Genomic DNA, 20,575 nt, shown 5'->3' with positions numbered 1-20,575 from the left:
CATTTCTCTATTTTAGCTTACAATCACAAACATGAACAGGCAATAAAATTACTTTTAATTGCTAACTAGATATCGTTTTTTAAAAAAAACGTTTCTTACCTGGCATCTTTCTGTTGAAAAGCCAGTTGGTTGTCTAATCTCAATGTTAGTAGCTGCTTCTGGTGAAGTGCGTCATTAAGTTTCTCCTCCAACTCTTCAATCTTAATAAAGAGAAAAAGATCAATTACATGTTCAATTTTCAAATTTGTCATAAAGAAAAACTTTCAGTTTCAATAATAAACATATTTTAAAGACATTTAAAAGAAACAGGCTAAAAATGGATAAAGGGACCAGGCACAGGGGCTCAGGCCTATAATTCCAGCACTTTGGGAGGCCAAGATGAGAGGCTTACTTGAGCCCAGGAGTTCGAGACCAGCCTGGGCAACAATGTGAGACCTCATCTCTACAAAACAATTTTTTTAAATTAGCTGCACGTGGTGGTGTGTGCTTATAGTCCCAACTACTTCGGAGGCTGAGGTATGAGGATTGCTTGAGCCCAGGAGATTGAGGCTGCAGTGAGAAATAATCTTGCCACTGCACTACAGCCTGGACAACAGAGAGAGGCCCTATCTCAAAACAACAACAACAGAACACAAAATAGGGTTGAGATTTTTTTGAAATGGTTGTATCCACAAAGACTGTTATGCTATAGTTTGGAACTGCTGCCTCATAAATTTTTTTTTGGTCGAGCTGTCATTAAGACTTTTTTTTTCCTCTCTCTTAATTCATTCTCACTGAGAAGCTCACTGACCACTGGGATTTCATGTTGGTGCCTTGCTTAAGTAATTACTTCCAAGCCAGGCACTGAATTTATATTCCAGATCTATATATCTGACCACTACACATCTTCAATGGATCATCACAAAGGTGATGTTATAAACATCCAAAACAAAAGGAATAATCAACCTCACCTAATCCTGTATTCCCCGTATCTCTGGCCTCTAAAGCAACAACAACAACAACAACAAAAAAGCACAAAAAAACCTGACTCGTGTTTGATACCTTAGTTCTCCCTAATTCCTGATTCTGATCAGAAATCAGTATTTTGTTGTTGAGTTTACTTCATGAATAGCTGTCAAAACAGTATCATCCTCTTTAATACCTACTGAAAAGTCTTCAGTTAGACCCTTATCATCTCTCACCTGGACTATTCCAAGAGTTTCTTCATTGGTTTTCCTGCCTTCAGTTTTTGTGTTTGTTTTTTAAGATGGGGTCTCACTCTGTCACCCAGGCAAGAGTGCAGTGGCACAACTTTGGCTCACTGGCACCTCCTCCTGCCAGGCTCAAGATTCTCCTGCTGCAGCCTCCCCAGTAGCCGGGATTACAGCCAGGCCCCACCACACCCAGTTAATATTTGTATTTTTAGTAGAGTAGGGATTTTGCCATGTTGGCCAAGCTCGAACTCCTGACCTCAAGTGATCAGTCCACCTTACCCTCCCAAAGTGCTGGGATTACAGGCGTGAGCCACCGCGCCCGGCCTCCTGCCACCAGTTTTGTCAATCTCCAAATCTATATTCCTTTATCTCATGTTTAAAAAATGCTCAAAAATTTATTTTCTGCTGGGTGCAGTGGCTCAGGCCTGTAATCCCAGCACTTTGGGAGGCCAAGGTGGGCGGATCACTTGAGGTCAGGAGTTCAAGATCAGTCTGGCCAGCATGGTGAAACTCCATGTCTACTAAAAAAAATACAAAAATTAGCCGGGTATGGTGGTGGGCCCCTGTAGCTCCATCTACTCAGGAGGCTGAGGCAGGATCACTTGAAGCTGGGAGACGGAGGTTGCAGTGAGCCGAGATGGCACCACTGTGCTCTAGCCTGGGTGACAGAGCAAGACTCCGTTTCAAAAAAACAAATTATTTTCCTAGTTTTAAATTCTTCAGAGGATCCTGTCTTCGGAATAAATTCTAAACACTGTGGCATAATACTGTGGTATTTCTTGATCTAGTCAACCACTTTTGTCGCTAGCTTAAAAGGAAACTCCATTTCAGCCCAAATAAGTGCTTGCCATCCCCCAAGTATGCTGTGCTTTCTTAAGCACTTGGATTTTGCTCTTAGTCTATTTAGAAAATTCCTTATTCCCTTTGCGTCAAACAAGACAATTACTGTTTGCCCCTTAAAATACATGAATTTCGGGCCACGCTGCAATCCCAGCACTTTGGGAGGCTGAGATGGGCGGATCATGAGGTCAGGAGACCGAGACCATCCTGGCTAACATGATAAAACCCTGTCTCTACTAAAAATACAAAAAATTAGCCGGGCAAGGTGGAGTCCTAGCTACTCGGGAGGCTGAGGCAGGAGAATCGCTTGAACCCGGGCAGTGGAGCTTGCAGTGAGCCGAGATCGTGCCACTGCACTCCAGCCTGGGCAACAGAGAGAGACTCTGTCTAAAACAAATGAACAAACAAACAAAAATAGATGAATTTCACAGCCAACCCATAATATATGCAAGTGAACCCCTCCTCTTGCATCGTCAAGTCCCTCTTCTCTACCGAATCATTCTGTCATCAAGCAAATGCTTCCTTGATCACATCATTCTCTTTGCTACAGCACCACTTCTCTGCTGGTCTTCAGAGCAAAACTGCAATATAGTTTTTACCCTATACTATTCCAGTGAAACTATTCTTGTTAGAATCCATAATGCCCTGTCCATTGTTTTTTCCTACATATTTATCTTATTTGACAGCATGGCTTGCACTCTCTTTTAGCTTCCATGATACTCTTCTCTAATTTTATTAACTTACTAAATACTCTTAAGCTTTCTAGGCACCTATATGCTGATGTATATTTCTATCTATCTATCTATCTATCTATCTATCTATCTATCTATCTACCTACCTACCTACCTACCTACCTACCTACCTATCTACCTATCTACCTACCTACCTACCTACCTACCTACCTACCTACCTACCTAAGAGTGTGTATGTGATGGACTCCTATCTGTGGGTGTTTGTGTGTGTGTGTGTGATGGATGCCTCCTAAACTCTAACTGACAATTACATTTAGGAATCTATAAGTTACATCTTCAAAACTGAACTTATTAATGTATTTTCCCTCCCAGATCAGTTTTCTCCCAGCCTTGCATTCTTATAAATGGCCCCAGTTAAATAAGCCAAAAACAGGAATCTAACATTAGGCAACAACCTAATAACTCTTCTGCTTCTGTCTTGTCTGCCCTTAGTCTATTATTTTAGTGCCATTTTGAATACAGAAATCAGGACATGTAACTCTTAACTGCTAAAATTTGCCAATAGCTTTTCTGACTATAGTCTAAAGCAAGAGTTAAAAAATGGTGATGGGCTAAATCCAGCCCATGAGGAAAATCTGATGGAGCATAGGTAGCCTATAAAGCATAAAATATTTTCTGTCTTGGCCATAAAAAAGAGGACCTCTGTCATATTCATTGGCATACACCCAGCAACATCTCAATAAATAACTTAAATCAAAATAAAATATAAAATAAACACATTCTTCATAATTACTATTTCCCAAATCAAGGATACTGCTATATGTTGAGCATCCCAAACCCTAAAATCTGAAATTCAAAATGCTCCAAAGTCTGAAACTTTTTGAGCGTCACTATGACACTCAAAGGAAATACTCAGTGGGCCATTTTGGATTTCAGATTTTCAGATCTGGGATGCTCAACTGGTGTAACACAAATATTCCCAAATTTAAAAAAAAATTCAAAAATCTGAAATACTTCTGGTCCCAAGCATTTCAGATAAGAAGCAACCTGTATCACAAGGAAAAAAAACAAAAAACAAAACAAAACAAAAAACACATTTTTTTTAGGGTTTCAACTTTTACAATTTCAATTAACTTCTAAATTAACTCCCATACCTCAGGGACAAGCTGGGAAATGGGTCCATTTCCCAGGTAATAAGGAACCCACAGATCTCTAATGAGAGATAAACAAAAAGAGTTTGGGGCATTTAAAAAATTGAAAGAACTCAATTCTGTGGCTCCAGCTGTAAACCCAGCACTTTGGGGGGCCAAGGTGGGAGGATTGCTTGAAGCCAGGAGTTTGAGACTAGCCTGTGCAACATAGTGAGACCCTATTTCTACAAAAAATAAAAAAAATTAGCTGGGTGTGGTGGTGCATGCCTGTAGTCTCAGCTGCTCAAAAGACTGAGATGAGAGGATTGCTTGAGCCCAGGAATTTGAGGCTGCAGTTAGCTGCGATCATTCCACTGCACTCCAGCCTGGGTAACACAGTGAGACCCTGTCTAAAAATTTGAAAGGCAAGAACAGAGAAGAGGAAAGGATTAAAGAAGTACAATAAGGAAGGAAATCTAGGCAGCAATAGATGGAAATAAAAGTGCAAAGCTAACAATTCTCCAGTATCAGGAAGTTTGGCCCGAATAGCTACTCTTCTGAGTAGCTTTTTTACATTCTTTCAGTTAACAAGCAGCTGAGTGGGAAGTGCTTTTAAAGTTTTCCTGGACCTGCTTGTTCTGTTTTTAGACATGGAGAAATCAAATGAATATGGCCAAGACTATTCCCAGTACATAAAGCCATGTATCCATAAACATTTGTATTGCTGCCATAATGGAGTGGGACACGTTAGATTCAAATATTTTCTAACTAAAAAGATTTTGATGGGTGGAAGAAAAAACTTACTTGCCTCCCAACATCAAACCTTCCCTTCTTTCTAACATACTCTGGTTTTTATTAGTAACAACATGTCCAGTTAGCTTCCCATCCTGTGTAGCAAGGGATGGTCATGCTATTTAATAGTAGTCAATTGAGGCCACTGGCTTGAACTTCTGGAAGAACTCTTTAAACAGGATTGACTCATTTGGCACATGCCCCCTTTTCCACTACTTTTCTCCTTATTACTGTCTGTTACATGTACACACTATTGGAGGCAGATGAGCTATCTTATGATTTCAGGTGAAAAGCGCGTGTTAAAAATAGCTGAGGTTGAAAGGAGCCTGGGTTCCTAACGCGATCAAGGAGTAATCATATGAGGTCTACTAAATTACCTATTTTTGGATTTTTGTTATACCAAAGAAACAAAATCCTTCTCTTGCTTAAGCCGTGGTTTCTAGGTCTCTGTTACCAGCAACCACCATTTTCCAAGTCTCTGGTATTAACTGCTGAACTTAATCCCTGAAGCCCTGGGCAGTTGGTTCAATCTCTTTCCAAAATAGAAATATCTATATTATTTATTAACAGTTGACTATTCAGGATTACTTAAATGCTTCCAATGACAGGAAGCTCAGAAACTTAAGATAAGGCCATTTCAATGTTAATAGCAGTAACAGGTTTACGTTGAGCAGAAATCTACCTTTCCTGTGACTTCCAACCATTATCATGGAGTTATAGTCTAGTGAGGAAAATGTACTTTTCATATCGTTAGCAAATGATGCTCAATAAGCTTTGGTGAATGAATGACCAACTAAAAATACCATTCTTTCAAGACCTAGGCTTTAGGTTTCCTGCCCAGGCTAAAAAGTGTATGGCATGGCTGGGTGCAGTGACATCACACCTGCACTTTGGGAAGCCGAAGTGCGTGGATCACTTGAGGCCAGGAGTTCAAGACCAGCCTGGCCAACATAGTGAAACCCCCATCTCTACCAAAAATACAAAAATTAGCTGGGCGTGGTGGTGCGGGCCTGCAGTCCTAGTTACTCGGGAGGCTGAGGCACAAGAATCGCCTGAACACAGGAGGTGAAGGTTGTAGTGAGCTGCTATCATGTCACTGCACTCCAGCCTGGGCAATAGAGTGAGACTCTGGCTCAGAAAAAAAAAAAAAAAAAAAAAAAAATTAAAAGAAAAAAGTATATGGCAGCACTACCAAATTGAGCCCCTTTCTTCTTTGCTTAAAAATTCAGAGAGGATTGTGACCAGACAGATTTGAACCAAAGACCATGTGGTGTTACCAGATCCATTAGGATTTTGGGGACCCTGTTCATTTCAAAATATCCCATGAACTTTCTTTGCTTTCTTCTAGAGCTGGACCTCACTGAAACACCAAAAAACAAATAGGTCTAACACCAGGAGTCCAATATACTTCTGAGTCCTCACAATCAACCAGAGAGACAAAATTCAGTGGAGTATACTAGCTTTAGAATCAAAGCTCACAAGAAACAGTGTAGCACTTTCTGTTCATCTGGAGTGCTTCATACAGACAGACAAAAGACAAGACATAACTAAACATATAATAACACATACGAATAAAGGTGTTATTTTAAAACATAAAAAGAAATATGTCACATACTCATTTATACATAAATAAGTGAAAAATATATATGCAATGTGTGTAGTGCTGTTTGCCTGTCTAAGGTGGTATTCCCAGGGGATGTTTTTATATATATATATATATATATACACACACACACACACACACACACTCTCACATACACACACACACACACATTAATGCACATATACATATTCTTTAATATTTTTTAAATATATTCTTTCATCAACTCTAGACCTACACTTTCTCACATTGTAACATCTCTAAAATTGGAATGCATTTTACAATCTAAGGCACTTAATAATTCAACTGGCAGTTTTTAACCTTAGCAATGCATGTAATGATGAATCTTACAATAGAGGTGCTTTAGGTTCAATAAATTATGGAAGGCTAACTCTACAATAGGTATTTCTTGATATATTTGAGAGCAAACATCTTATTCCTAAGGGGTCTTCAAGCAGAAAATTCTGAGTGCTCATTTGATAGAGAAAAAACCCCACTAATATACAGCTGGATAGCTATTTTGGAGAGAACCTGGCAGTACACTTAAATGAAGCGGACGTTTATATATGTCAAAACATGCTCTCAGAGGTCCAGAAGAGAAATGTCTAACGCTACATGTGTTGGCAAGGAGCTGGAGGCAATCTGGATGCCTAGCAATGTAGGAGTAGATAGACTGGTAGATGCATGCAAAGAATTATATAGAGTTGGAAGCAAAGGACTAGATGTACACAAAGTAACAGATAATTTCAAAAACAGTGCTGAGTAGAAAAAGAGATGAGACCAAAAACAAAGCATATAATTTACATTTTTGTAAAGTTAAAATAAAAGATACACATTCTCAATAATACACGTAAACAAAACATTAAAATATTTGCATTAAGAAATGGAAGAAGGGAATGAGCTATAGTAATAAAAAGAATAAATACATTAGATAAACGGTGGCCTTTCAGAGATCAATGATGATTATGTGTCAAACTCAGGAAAATGACTAATTTAATCTTCCTCATTTTCAGTCAAACTAGAAAACCACAACAAAACTACAATAAGCACCATGGAAGTAGAAAAATAATAATATTGTGCTGAGTAAGTACAGCTACAAACAAAATAATATGTAAATAGTAAGTATATTATTAGTATATACCAGGCATCTATGAGCTTACATACATTGATAAATCCTCCCAATAATTCCATGGAATAAATACTATTATCATTTTATAGGAAATCAGGGAATAAACAAGTTAAGGAATTTAGTAAGACTGGAATTCAAAACCCAAACTGTGTGCACCTAGAACTGTAATTTGGATTTGTTACACTACAGAGCCTGTCATGAATCAGCCAACATTTCTATAATATAAAGCTTACACCTAAAAAGAAGCAAAGCCGTTGACAACAAGGCATAATGCAAGCTGAAGACAAATAATAAAAGAGGTGGCCGAATAAAATGTAAGTCTGGATATGGTATATAGGCAGCACTTAATAAAGTATTTGCTGACTGAGTGGGTGAATTAATGAGGGGGAGATAACCTCAGGTTGATTCAATGAGTTGCACCAAAGATCTGGAGAGGTGACGGTAGATGGAGTTCACGTGAAATGCAAAAAGAGTAAGGGAATACGGATGGGAAACCACTGGATGCATGGATAAATTACCAAGTGACCGAGACAAGCGAGGTGACTGTATATGGTACCTAAAAGAAAGTGTTTGGAGCTTCACTTGTGTAGAGTATAGGCTTTAGACCTCCTAAGTTTGAATCCTATCTGGCTCTATCACTTTCATCTGAATGGCCTTGGGTATGCTATTAACCACCTAGTGGTTTTGTTTTATCAGAGCAAAATGGGGTTCATTCATTCATTTAAGAAACAGCTGGGCACTTACTTTGTGTCAGGTGCTGTTCTAAGTGCTGGAAATACAACCGTGAATACAAAAACATCCCTGTCCTCACGGACCTTATAGTCTATTCACAGACAAATAACAAACAAACAAATTCAGTCTGATGGCCATAAAAGGCACAGAAAATGAAAGGGATGAAACAGATAAGGATACTATGTTAGTTGATAACAACAACGGCTAATACTTACTGTGGGCTTATTTTCTGTGTCCCCTCAAAACTCGTATATTGAAACCTAATCACCAATGTGAGTAGCAGGAAGTGGGGGGCCTTTGGGATGATTAGGTTATAAGGGTAGAACTCTCATTTTTGGGATTAGTGCCCTTATAAAAGTGATCCCAGAGAGCTAGCTTACCCTTGTGCCATAGGAGGACACACCAAGAAGTATGCAACCTGGGAGAGGGCCCCCATCAGAACCTTACCATACAAGCACCCTTATCTTGGACTGTCTTGCTTCCAGATCTGTGCAAAATAAATTTTTGTTGTTTATAAGCTACCCAGTCTATGTTATTTTGTTACAGCTGACCAAATGGACTAAGACACTAAGTAACCGGTACTATCTAACTTACTGTATGATTCATTTAATATAATGGTTCAGGGAAAGCCTCCTCCCCTAAAAGTACCTATCTTTCACAGGGTTGCTATGAGGCTTAAATGAGGCAACACGTAAAGGTTCTTAGAACAATGTCTGGCACAGCATAAGCACTCAATAAATGTTAGCCATTCGTATATTTTTTAAAAGTTTACCTAAACTGGTCCTTTACTTCATCAAGATTGAGGCTTTGGGTAACTATGAGAGGCATGGTCAAGAAATTTTTCAGTGGCAGGATACTGAAGTAAGTTGGCATACATAGTCAAGAACTAAAATAGGAGACAGACTTATCAAGTGAGATAGTCTAAGTGAAACAATAAAATGTGCAGGTAGAAAGAGCTGGACCAAGAGGAAAGATGATGGGTTTACCATGGGAAAGAAAAGATGTTCTCAGTGACAGTAGGAAAGAACTCTTCGGTCTTTCTGAAATCGCTGTAAAGTTCTCATAGCTAGTGACAACTTTATAAGTCTTACATCAAATCCTATAACCGTCGATAACCACACAAGGACAAAAAACAATGACTAGAACATCTTTAATTTGTATGGCAAACATCGTTTGCTAATGATTATGGAATCTGAATTTATGCATCTTATTATGACACAGTAACTATAAAATAGACAGACACAGTATGTAGCAAAAGAAAGGTACCAAAGAAACCAAATTTCCAGAGCAAAGATAATTATAATTTTGGCTGGTCAGGTGCGGTGGCTCACGCCTGTAATCCCAGCACTTTGGAAGGCAGAGGGAGGTGGATCACGTAAAGCCAGGAGTTCGAGATCAGCCTGGCCAACACGGCAAAAAACCCTGTCTCTATTAAAAATACAAAAATTAGCCAGGCATGGTGGCAGGCGCCTATAATCCCAGCTACTCGGGAGGCTGAGGCAGGAGAATCACTTGAATCTGGGAGGAGGAGGTTGCAGCGAGCCGAGGTCACACCACTGCACTCCAACCTGGGCAACAGAATTAGACTCCATCTCAGGAAAAAAAAATTGTAATTTTGATTCTCCCTATCAAATCAGTCATATCAATTAGTGCTAAATGAAGTAGCAAACAACATGGTGAGAAAATACATCTAAGGAAATATACTTCCACTTTGGGAGGCCAAGATGGGTGGATCACCTGAGGTCAGGAGTTCCAGAATAGCCTGGCCAACATGGTGAAACTCCATCCCTACTAAAAATACAAAAAAAATTAGCCGAGCGTGGTGGTGAGCACCTGTAATCCCAGTTATGTGGGAGGCTGAGGCAGGAGAATTGCTTGAACCCAAGAGGCAGAGGTTGCAATGAGCCAAGATTGCGCCACTGCACTCCAGCCTGGGCGACAGAGCAAGACTATCTCAAAAAAAAAAAAAAAAAAAAAAAAAAGAGAGAAAATATACCTCATATGTGCTAGATTTTTAAAACTGAGTCTACCAAAGTAATTCATCCATATCTACCTTTAAATCACTCCATATTTTAATATTCAAATTATCATCATTTTGAGCTAGGGTCTTGCTCTGTCACTCCGGCTGGAGTGCAGTGACACGACCTCAGCTCACTGCAGTCTCTGCCCCTGGATTCAAGTGATTCTCCTGCCTCAACCTCGGGAGTAGCGGGGCCCATAGGTGGAGCACCACCATGCAGGGCTACTTTATTTTATTTTATTTTATTTTTTTTAGTAGCAAGGTGGTCTCACCATGTTGCCCAGGGTAGTCTCGAACTCCTGAGCTTGACAGCAATCCACTGGCCTCAGCATCCAAAGTGCTGGGATTACTGGTGTTGGCCACTGCACCTGGCCTCCAATTATTATTATTATTATTATTATTATTTGAGATAGTCTTGCTCTGTTGCCCAGGCTGAAGTGCAGCGGCGCGATTGTGGCTCACTGCAAACTCCACCTCCTGGGTTCAAGCGATTCTCCTGCCTCAGCCTCCCGCCTCAGACTCCTGAGCAGCTGGGATTACAGGCACCTGCCATCACGGCTGGCCTTTTTTTTTTTTTTTTTTTCAGTAGAGCTGGGGTTTCACAATGTTGGCCAGGTTGGTCTCAAACTGCTGACCTCAGGTGATCCAACTGACAGATAAAACTGTATTTGTCCGGTACAACATAATGTTTTGAAATATATGTACGTTGTGAAATGGTTAACTCTAGCTAATTAACAAATGTTTTACCTCACATAGTTATTTTAGTAATGAGAACACTTAACACCTGCTGTGTTTTTCAAGATTACAATGTCATTAACTATAGTCACCATGTTGTACAATAGATCTCTTGAATGTATTCCTCCTATTCAACTGTAATAATGTATCCTTTGACCAACATCTCCCCAGTCCTCCTTTACCCCAACCACGTCAGCCCTTGGTAACCACCATTCTATTCTCTACTTCTATGAACACCAAAATTATTTAAAGGCTATACTTGTCAAGAAATATAAATGTATCATTTCAAGTTCAGATAATGTGTGTATTTAATTCTTATTTACCTGCCATTTGAAGACAATAAAGCATACAGAAAACAAAATTTAAACCTGATCTTACCTTTGTAAGATAATCCACTTTCAAATTGTCGATCATCATAGTTTTCTGGGATAGCTCAATTTTTAGTAACTGAATATTATGAAGTAGTTCTTTTCGTTCAATTAGCTGCCTGGTGATTTTGACTTTACCCTCTCGCTCTTCTGATGAGGAAATATCATCCGTAGGAACTGTTGTTTCTAAACTAATATCTTCAGATTCTAGAGAACTAGAGATGTTCACTTTTTTTGACTCCTTTGAAATTTTTCGAGACATTTTTATTATTATGGATCAGTTTTCTTCTCTAATTCGATTTTAGTATTCTGTAGGTTAAAAAACATTAATTTAAAAATTAACTGCAGAAATCATGGACCGTATTGAAGAAAGACTAACGGTTCCTTAAATAAATATTAGGCAATTTAGTGCACCCCTAATCTAGAACAGATTATTGCAGTAAGTTAGTGCTCATATCAAACACATTAATTCCTACTACGAACTCAGTCTTCGAGGAACTTTAAAGAAACGAAACAAACAAACAAACAAAAAACAACAGTTCCTGGGGGGAGGAATCTTATTTGGATGAAACAAAGAAATGTACAAGATGAAGAAAAAAGCCCATTGTAATCAAGAATGGCACTACTAAGAGCAACACATGCTCAAAGATAACAGAAATCACGACTGAGTTGGTCAGGGAAAGGTTACACGGAGGTTACACTTAGACTCTTGAAAGGCTTGGACAGGCATAGTAAAGAGGAGAAATCATGCAGTTATTAACGATACGTGAGTGGAAGTAAAAAAACAAAGCCAAGTCTTGGAATAGTTACTCCTTCCATTCCCCTCCATCCCCAAAACACACACACACACACCCTTAACGATCAAGACTGGAGGGCCTTATATGTCAGCATATGGTTGGATTTTATTCTATAGGCAATGAGTCATCACTGAAAGTTTTTTAAATAGGGAAAACAGGGAGACAAAAACATTTTTTATAGATAGCAGAATGAAAACAACAGGGTATAACAAAAGTTAAAGAAATTCTAAATATAACTTCTTACTCTTTCATAAGAATGTTAGCAACTACCTTGTTTTAATACCTCATGATATGACAAATTATGCTATTAAATATTTCAGTTTTTCTAAACTGAATGATAAGGAAAGGTGTATGGAGTGGAAACAGCGAGAACTATACTAAGATAGGCCTCCCTCCTTTTTGAAGGGAAATGAGTAAGAAAAAGTGAATTCAAAGACAAATCCTCTCCTCGATTACAAAGGACCCGAAACGGGGACTGCCTACACACTCAGCGCGAAAATTAAGCCCCAAACTTGGCAGGTCGGGGGATTCCTTGCCCCACGCGGCAAAGGGATGATAGTTGCTAGTTACCTCGAAGGAGTCAATTACTCCACACTGAACGCTTGCCCAGCGGCCAGTGCAGATACTTCGAGGGACCAAAGGCGTCTCCAGTCGGAAGCTCAAGGTTGCAGGCCCTCAACAAGGGATTTCAGGGCAGGGGGCCGTTAGGACCAGTAACCAAGACAACCATCTCCGAACCCGTAAGGAGGATAGAAGCAGCACTCCCACAAGCCGCCGGAAGTCAGCTCTCCCGGATGTTCCGAGGCGCGGAAAGCAATACACGATGGGAAGTGGAGTCCAGAAGCGAGCCCCGCCTAGGCTACGGGCGGAAATGGCTCCTCGCCTTGCTTTGCCGCCCCTCCTCACTCTCGCCCAATCCCCGCGGCCGTCAGAGAGCCAATCAACGTTTGTCTCGACATTTTCCCGCGAGAAGTGTTACTAATATCCAGGAAGGGAAAAGGGAGAACCTCTGGTTGAGGCATAGTTGTGTCCTAGCTTGAAGCCTTTTGCTGGAAGAGCACTGCTGGGGTTAGGATTCTGCGCGGCGAGGCAAGATGCTCAAGTCCAAGACGTTCTTAAAAAAGACCCGGGCGGGCGGCGTGATGAAGATCGTGCGCGAGCACTACCTGCGAGACGACATCGGCTGCGGTGCGCCCGGGTGCGCAGCGTGTGGCCGGGCGCACGAGGGGCCGGCCCTGGAGCCGCAGCCCCAGGACCCGGCGAGCAGCCTCTGCCCGCAGCCGCACTACTTGCTGCCTGACACTAATGTGTTACTGCACCAGGTGCGTGGGCGGGCGAACCGCGGACAGCGAGGCCCCACCGGGACAAGGGGATATGACACGTAGGGAAACTGAGGCTCAGGAAGGAGGGTCTTTGGCAGTGTCTCATATCTAGGGAAAGGGAAACCCCCTGGGGACCCAAGCTGCCTGTTCCCCAGGCCGAGGTTCTTTTCCTTGTGCTTTAAAAAATGTAGTTCTTGGAGTCGTATTTTAGACACGTTATTTTTCTAACTCCTGGTGTCTCTTCTGCCTTAGATTGTAAGTGCCTGGAGGCCGGGGACCTGGGCTTCTGTGGCCTCCAGCCTGCGACTCCCAGGCAGCTTGTAAGTGCCTACGAACAAAAACTATGTGGGCCAACGTATTTCTTTATTAATACCCTTAATTCTACGAAGTCTTGTGATCGGTCTGTTTAAGTGTGCTTTTTAAATAGATCCGAAGGATTTAGTGACTATTGTTTTCTATAGCCAAATAGCTGCTTGGCTTAACTTATTCAGTGTTTTTAAAACATAAAGTATTCATGCCCAACATAAAACAGGATTTTGTGTTTGACAGAAGCTGCTTACAAATGAATATAGGAAAAATTAACTTACTTTCTTTTTTTAAGATTGATGTTCTTGAGGACCCTGCCATCAGGAATGTAATTGTGCTACAAACAGTTCTTCAAGAAGTGAGAAATCGCAGTGCCCCCGTATATAAACGTATCCGAGATGTGACTAATAACCAAGAGAAGCATTTCTATACTTTCACTAATGAGCACCATAGGTAGGAGGAATATTGCTAAGTTAAATATCAGGAAACCACAGAATTAGCTAAATTGGGAAGAGGGTTCCTGTGAGTAATTTGTGACATTGTCAGTAGATAAGTGATAGATTTCATACCCTATTTGATTCTTACATCGCTGTGCAGAAGATAATGCTAAGTGAATCTCTCTAAGGTCACACAGGCATTGATGGGCTCAAGCCTAAAACCAAGGCCTGCTGACTCCTAGACTACAGTAGGTAATTTTATTTCCAAAATGTTTTCATTTTGAATTGGGTTTAGCTTGAGTTGGACCGTAGAATCTTGGAAGATGAGATTTGCCTAAGTTCCTGGAATGCCATATAATGTGAACAACAGGGTAATAAAATGTATGAGTTTGTGAAGTTTCTATTTTGTTTAAAAATAGACAGTAGATTTATTCTTAATGGTCTTTTAAAAAGTTTAATACTTTGCAGCAGATTACATTGAGCAAGATTAGGGTAAGGAGTATAATTCTTTTTTTTTTTTTTTTTTTTTGAGACACAGTCTCACTCTGCCGCCTAGGCTGGAGTGCATGGCATGATCTCGGCTCACTGCATCCTCCACCTCCCAAGTCCAAGCGTTTCTCCTTCCTCAGTCTCCTGAGTAGCTGGGATTACAGGCACGTACCACTATGCCCTGCTAATTTTTTTTTTTTTTAAGTAGAGACAGGGTTTCACCATGTTGGTCAGGCTGGTCTCAAATTCCTGACCTTGTGATCCGCCCACCTCAGCCTCCCAAAGTGCTGGGATTACGGGCATGAGCCACCATGCCTGGCCAAGAATAGAATTCTTTGTTGTGCTTATAGATTCAAGACCTTTGAACTCAGTGTGTGGTCTCAGAAAATAAGATATTGCCTATTATGTTATATTACGTAAATAATCTATGATGGGTATTTATGGTACTTTTATTGGATTGGATCAGGGCTTCTCAATCTTGGCATTATAGATATTTTGAACTGAATTTTTTTGTGTGTGGTGGGAAGGCTGTTTTATACATTGTAGGATGTTTAACAGTGTTCCTAGCCTCTTTGGCGGAATCACCACCCCTTACCCCCACCACCACCACCACTCAGTTGTAGTGATGCAGAATGCCCTGGGGGAGTGAATTCACTCAATTGAGAACCATTGGATTAGTGTGTAGGATTCTGGTAATGAAATTCCATCAGATTATGCACATTTTTAAAAACCTTAATTTCTCAACTTTCTTGATTCTTATATCTCAAACTTCAATGTCCTTGTAAAGAATACCAGTAAAGCCCTTGTAGGCTTCTTATTGTTAGTACCTCCTTGAAATCCAGAAATAGGAGCATCACTTGTTTTTCAGTGCAGAAAGACCCACGTTTAAAACCAATTCAAAAATTGATGACTCTGTCTTTCACTGATAAGCTTTAAGCATTAGCATCTGGGCGTGGTGGCTTATGTCTGTAATCCTGGCACTTTGGGAGGTTGAGATGGGCAGATCACTTGAGGCCAGGAGTTCCAGACCAGCCTAGCCAAATTAGCTGGTTGTGCTGGTACATGCCTCTAGTCCCAGCTGCTTGCGAGGCTGATTTGGGAGGATGGCTTGAACTCGGAGATAGAGGTTGCAATAAGCTGAGATCATGCCACTGCACTCCAGCCTGAGCTGTAGAGAGAGAGACTGTTTCAAAAAAAAAAAAAAAAAAAAAAGCATTAGCAAGTGCATTCAACGATAAGGAATAAAATAATTCTAAAACTATTAATATAAATCAATCAAATTATAAAATTGAATCTATAACCATTAAGTACTGGAAGCTATTGTAGTGAACTTTGCTGTTGTACTTAAACCTGGCATTGATGAACAGATTTAAAGAAATAGATGAATGTGTTGACATTTGGGAGTTTAGATAGAAGAAATATGTAATATCTATTAATATACCTGGCTTTTCAGTCTCTACATAACTTCAGCTATTAGTGTTTACCATGGATAATTTACATGCATTATTTATTAATGACTGTAGAATTCTGATTATAAATGATCTAATTATACTATTTATAGCTTTTAGGAATTGCTATTAACCTACAGTTTGAGTGAAATCTGATTATCAGACCTGTGAAATTGTATTATAATTTATCTCAACAAACTTATTTAGTGTCTCAACCTAAAGTATAAATTCTGATCTTGAATTTTTCTTTTTAGGAAAAAAAATTCTATTAGCCTTTTTCTTGTCCCATTAATAACATAATTTTCTTCTTTTCCAAGCAAATTGTTTCTTAAAAACTTAATTATAGGAATCTTAATTTCTTCTCTGAGGTGTACATCTGAATACATTCCAGAGAAAAGATATACCATTGACTTTTTCTGGTTTAGTGGTTAAGCATGTATGTGCTAAGAGTTTTCACATATCCTTGTGTCTACTGATTTCCTTTTGTTTCATTTTTTCCTTTCCTTTCCATTTAGAGAAACCTATGTAGAACAAGAGCAGGGAGAAAATGCTAATGACAGGAATGATAGAGCTATTCGAGTAGCAGCAAAATGGTACAATGAACATTTGAAGAAAATGTCAGCAGATAACCACCTGCAAGTTATCTTCATAACAAATGACAGGAAAAACAAAGAGAAAGCTGTAGAAGAAGGAATACCAGCTTTCACTTGTAAGTCTAAATGGAGAAGTACTTAGTGCATGTTTGCAAATACGTGGAAAAATAATCATCAGACCTATAGTCAGATGTTCACTTTACTATTTAGTATTTTCATAGTCCTATGTAACTTCATGTGATATTTTTGTATTTTTTTTTTTTTTTTGAGACGGAGTCTCACTCTGTCGCCCAGGATGGAGTGCAGTGGCCGGATCTCGGCTCACTGCAAGCTCCGCCTCCCGGGTTCACGCCTTTCTCCTGCCTCAGACTCCGAGTAGCTGGGACTACAGGCGCCCGCCACCTCGCCCGTTTTTTGTATTTTTGTATTTTTTAGTAGAGATGGGGTTTCACCGTGTTAGCCAGGATGGTCTCGATCTCCTGACCTCGTGATCCACCCGTCTCGGCCTCCCAAAGTGCTGGGATTACAGGCTTGAGCCACCGCGCCCGGCCTATTTTTGTATTTTTAAATTTCACATAGTTTTTAAGCTAAATATGTCGTGGTGCCCAGTGCTGTTAATTTTTGCCTCAGTATTTGCAACTGGTTTAGCGATGAAATCTCATAAATACACTGGAACGCCTGCCTCTGCTTGGACATGATCACATCAACAGATTTTTGGGTTTTGTTTCTTAAATAAATTGAGGCCAGGTGCTGTAATCCCAACACTTTGGGAGGTCAGGGCAAGAGGCTTGCTTGAGACCAGGCGTTCAAGACCAGCCTGGGCAACATAGGAAGACTATGTCTCTACAGAAAAAAAAAAAAGAGAGAGCCATGCATGGTAGTGTGTAACTATAGTCCCAGCTACTGAGGAGGCTAAGGCATGAAGATAGCTTGAGCCCAGGGATTCTAGGCTGTAGTGATGTGTCATTGCACTGCTGCACTCCAGCCTGAGAGACAGAGTGAGACTGTCTTTTAGTGAATGAAAGAATGACATGTATAGTGTCGCAAACAAGACTATCTGTCTTTTTCGTATCTAAGGAAAAAACACTGTCAAAAACAACATAAACTTATTTTTTCAGGTGAAGAATATGTAAAGAGCCTAACTGCTAACCCTGAACTCGTAGATCGTCTTGCTTGTTTGTCTGAAGAAGTGGTATGTTTTTGTTTTGATTTGTTTTTGAAAAGTAAAAATATTAAAATAGCCACTTTGGAATATTAGGCACATAGATACCAAATTTAAAAATTGGAATGTCGGTGGGTAAGCTGGATTTGGAATAGTTGTGTTATAAACAAGAGTGGATGTCATAGGCTTATTGAAATGGCATTCCTAAAAGACAACTTTCTAAAATAGATATATTTCCATTAACCTGAGTAGGGCCTGGTACATGGTAGCACTGTTTGGTTGAGGAAAAAATGAATGGAATCCATGGCTGATTTGTGAATAAAGAGTAGCTGTTGACAAATACAGAAATGACAGGCACTGCAGACAGAGAAAAGAAGAGGGAGGGGAGTGTCCAGATAGTAAAGACCTATAACTTTTTCTGTAGGTTAGTAATTTTTCAATTGATTTATAAAGATCTCTCAGAAGGGCTGCTATGAAGAGGAAAGGATTCTGAGATCCCTTTCTTATGTGTCAGGCTAAGAAAAAGCAAGGGTATATGAATGTGGATTGGTGGAGCAGGAGAGAATGATCAGAAATGGTATTTATTTGTAAGACCACTCTCGTGTCAATGTGTAAGATTATGCATTTTATCCAGGAAAGATTAGAGGCAGAGAAGTGAGTAAAGGAGTCATTGCAATGGCTGATATGAGAAGGAGTGCTAAGGGAATAATTAAATTCTGAGCGTTCATTTTCTTATATATAAATATGTAATGTTTAGCAATAATGACTTCATAATGTTGTAAGGATCAAATAAGATGATAACTGTGGCATTAATACAATTTTCATCTCAGTGCCTGGCACATAGGTATGATAAGTATAAATGGTAGCCCTTGTTATAGAAAACAGGTTTTAAGTGATAGGACATTATATGTAAATCCAATCTTTACATTTCTGTCATCCCTTCTTTCTTTTATAATACTTCATGAAACCAAAAGGAAATGAGAAGATAAAAGTTGAGTTTGATTTTTGAAATACAGGTTAAGTATTGCCCTAATATGTAGCCACTTAGTTATATGTGACTGTTTAAATTTAATATGTATTAAAAATTCAATTTCTTGGTGGTACTATCTATCTTTCAAGTGCCCAAGAGAAACTTATGTCTAGTGGCTACCATATTAGAGATCACAAAATGAATACTTCATCATAGAAAGCTGTTTTTTTTAGCACTGGCCTATGAGAAAAGCTACTATATTTTCTCCTATTCAGAGTTGTGTATACCATAATGTAGATTTCAAAAATTCTCTGATATTAATAATAGTTGTGTATTGAGTGAACAGAAGACTTATTAGCGGCATCTTTTGGTTTGCTTATTTCATAGAATGAAATAGAAAGTGGAAAAATAATATTTTCAGAGCATCTTCCCTTAAGTAAGCTACAGCAAGGCATAAAATCTGGTACATACCTTCAAGGAACATTTAGAGCCAGCAGGGAAAATTACTTAGAAGCTACAGTATGGATTCATGGTGACAATGAAGAAAATAAAGAGGCAAGTATATAAATAAATTTCTTATACACTAAAATAAAGATGCTATTTTATATACTATGACCAGTTAATGGTAAATACTATTTGCATTACATATGAGGCTTCATATACTTTAAAGCAAATGGTAACTTTTTTCTTTCTTTTTTTTTTTTTTTTTAACAGTGCTCATTATTTGTCAGGTAGTTTTTTAAATCTTTGCGCATGGCATTTCATTTAATGTTCAACCCAACCTATAAAAAACTAGGTAGCGTACTCTTATTTGACCAATCAAGACCTTGAGATTTAGAGAGCATAAATAATTTTTCCAACGTCTCTTGGTACCAGCGTAAGTTAATGATGGAGCCATGAACACAAGCTGTATATTCTGACTTACATTTTTTCTACCTGATATTGAGAAATTAAGGTTGTGAAATTAGGAACACAATAGAGAAAGAAAATCTATAAAGGAGGAATAGAGATTCCATAGAGGCATTCAGAATGTATGTAAATATCTGTTAGATGATCTTCCCTTTAATATATTGCCATTAAAAATATTTGGGCTCATGCCCTCTGTTGTTTTAAACAGATAATCTTACAGGGACTGAAACATTTAAACAGAGCTGTTCACGAAGATATTGTGGCTGTGGAGCTTCTCCCCAAGAGTCAGTGGGTAGCACCATCTTCTGTTGTTTTACAAGATGAAGGTCAAAATGAAGAAGATGTGGAGAAAGAAGAAGAGAGAGAACGAATGGTATGAATTTAAGCAGGATCTTTTTTGTCGGTGTAGCTTTGTATTATTACTATGTCAGCTTTGGAAGACAACGGGTTTCATTGCTTTCAGATTTATTGCATAAAATTATAGTTTTGTATATTTAACATGTCATATACATGTTTTTTTCTCTTCTATGTAGTTTTATTGTCTTAATTTGCTCAAATAAATAGGTTTAAATGTAAACAGACTGTTAATACGAGTATGAGTTAATACAAGTATGAAACTGAAAATTTATAACATTCAAGTATATTATTTGACTTAGTGAGGTTTAAGCAAATACAAATTTAAAATTTTCTGAAATGCTTTAAGTAATGTTTTAGGAAATGTTTTAGAAATGCTTTAGGTGAAATTCCCTTAACATAATAGATGTACTTCTGGGCCATTATATTTGGGCAACTTAGCTGGTACCATATTTATTATGAAGAGGATACTTTCAGTTATTTCTTATGATATGAGCTAAGTCTACTTGATATGACCTATTTATTTCTGTATTTTATAATTACAGTAATATAAATAC

The 20,575-nt window shown here is 39.0% G+C and overlaps 2 protein-coding genes across 7 annotated transcripts in view; one reads left to right on the top strand and one right to left on the bottom strand.

Annotated features, from left to right (window-relative positions):
- The window catches only part of PIBF1 (progesterone immunomodulatory binding factor 1), a 244,453-nt gene extending 231,627 nt beyond the window's left edge, over positions 1–12,826 (bottom strand). For all 5 annotated transcript variants that reach the window (XM_007960565.3, XM_073014386.1, XM_073014384.1 and 2 more), the window contains exons 1-3: positions 12,599–12,826; positions 11,242–11,540; positions 100–200 (exon numbers count right to left, since the gene is read on the bottom strand). In XM_007960565.3, the coding sequence (XP_007958756.3) occupies positions 100–200; positions 11,242–11,493 (353 nt within the window). In that variant the 5' untranslated portion in view covers positions 11,494–11,540; positions 12,599–12,826. The remainder of the gene's footprint in view (positions 1–99; positions 201–11,241; positions 11,541–12,598) is intronic.
- A 193-nt stretch (positions 12,827–13,019) lies between these two features.
- Positions 13,020–20,575, top strand: part of DIS3 (DIS3 homolog, exosome endoribonuclease and 3'-5' exoribonuclease) — a 29,727-nt gene continuing 22,171 nt past the window's right edge. Inside the window, exons 1-6 of one of the 2 annotated variants that reach the window (XM_007960568.3) lie at positions 13,020–13,350; positions 13,952–14,109; positions 16,546–16,739; positions 17,742–17,815; positions 19,143–19,310; positions 19,873–20,037. In XM_007960568.3, the coding sequence (XP_007958759.2) occupies positions 13,123–13,350; positions 13,952–14,109; positions 16,546–16,739; positions 17,742–17,815; positions 19,143–19,310; positions 19,873–20,037 (987 nt within the window). In that variant the 5' untranslated portion in view covers positions 13,020–13,122. Of the gene's footprint in view, positions 13,351–13,602; positions 13,671–13,951; positions 14,110–16,545; positions 16,740–17,741; positions 17,816–19,142; positions 19,311–19,872; positions 20,038–20,575 lie in introns of both variants that reach the window. The other variant, XM_007960569.3, reaches the window with a different exon arrangement.

This window comes from Chlorocebus sabaeus, chromosome 3 (assembly GCF_047675955.1).
Source record: "Chlorocebus sabaeus isolate Y175 chromosome 3, mChlSab1.0.hap1, whole genome shotgun sequence".
Lineage (NCBI taxonomy): Eukaryota > Metazoa > Chordata > Mammalia > Primates > Cercopithecidae > Chlorocebus > Chlorocebus sabaeus.
Note: the sequence above shows the minus strand (reverse complement) of the source record. Positions and strands in the feature narration are given on the sequence as shown.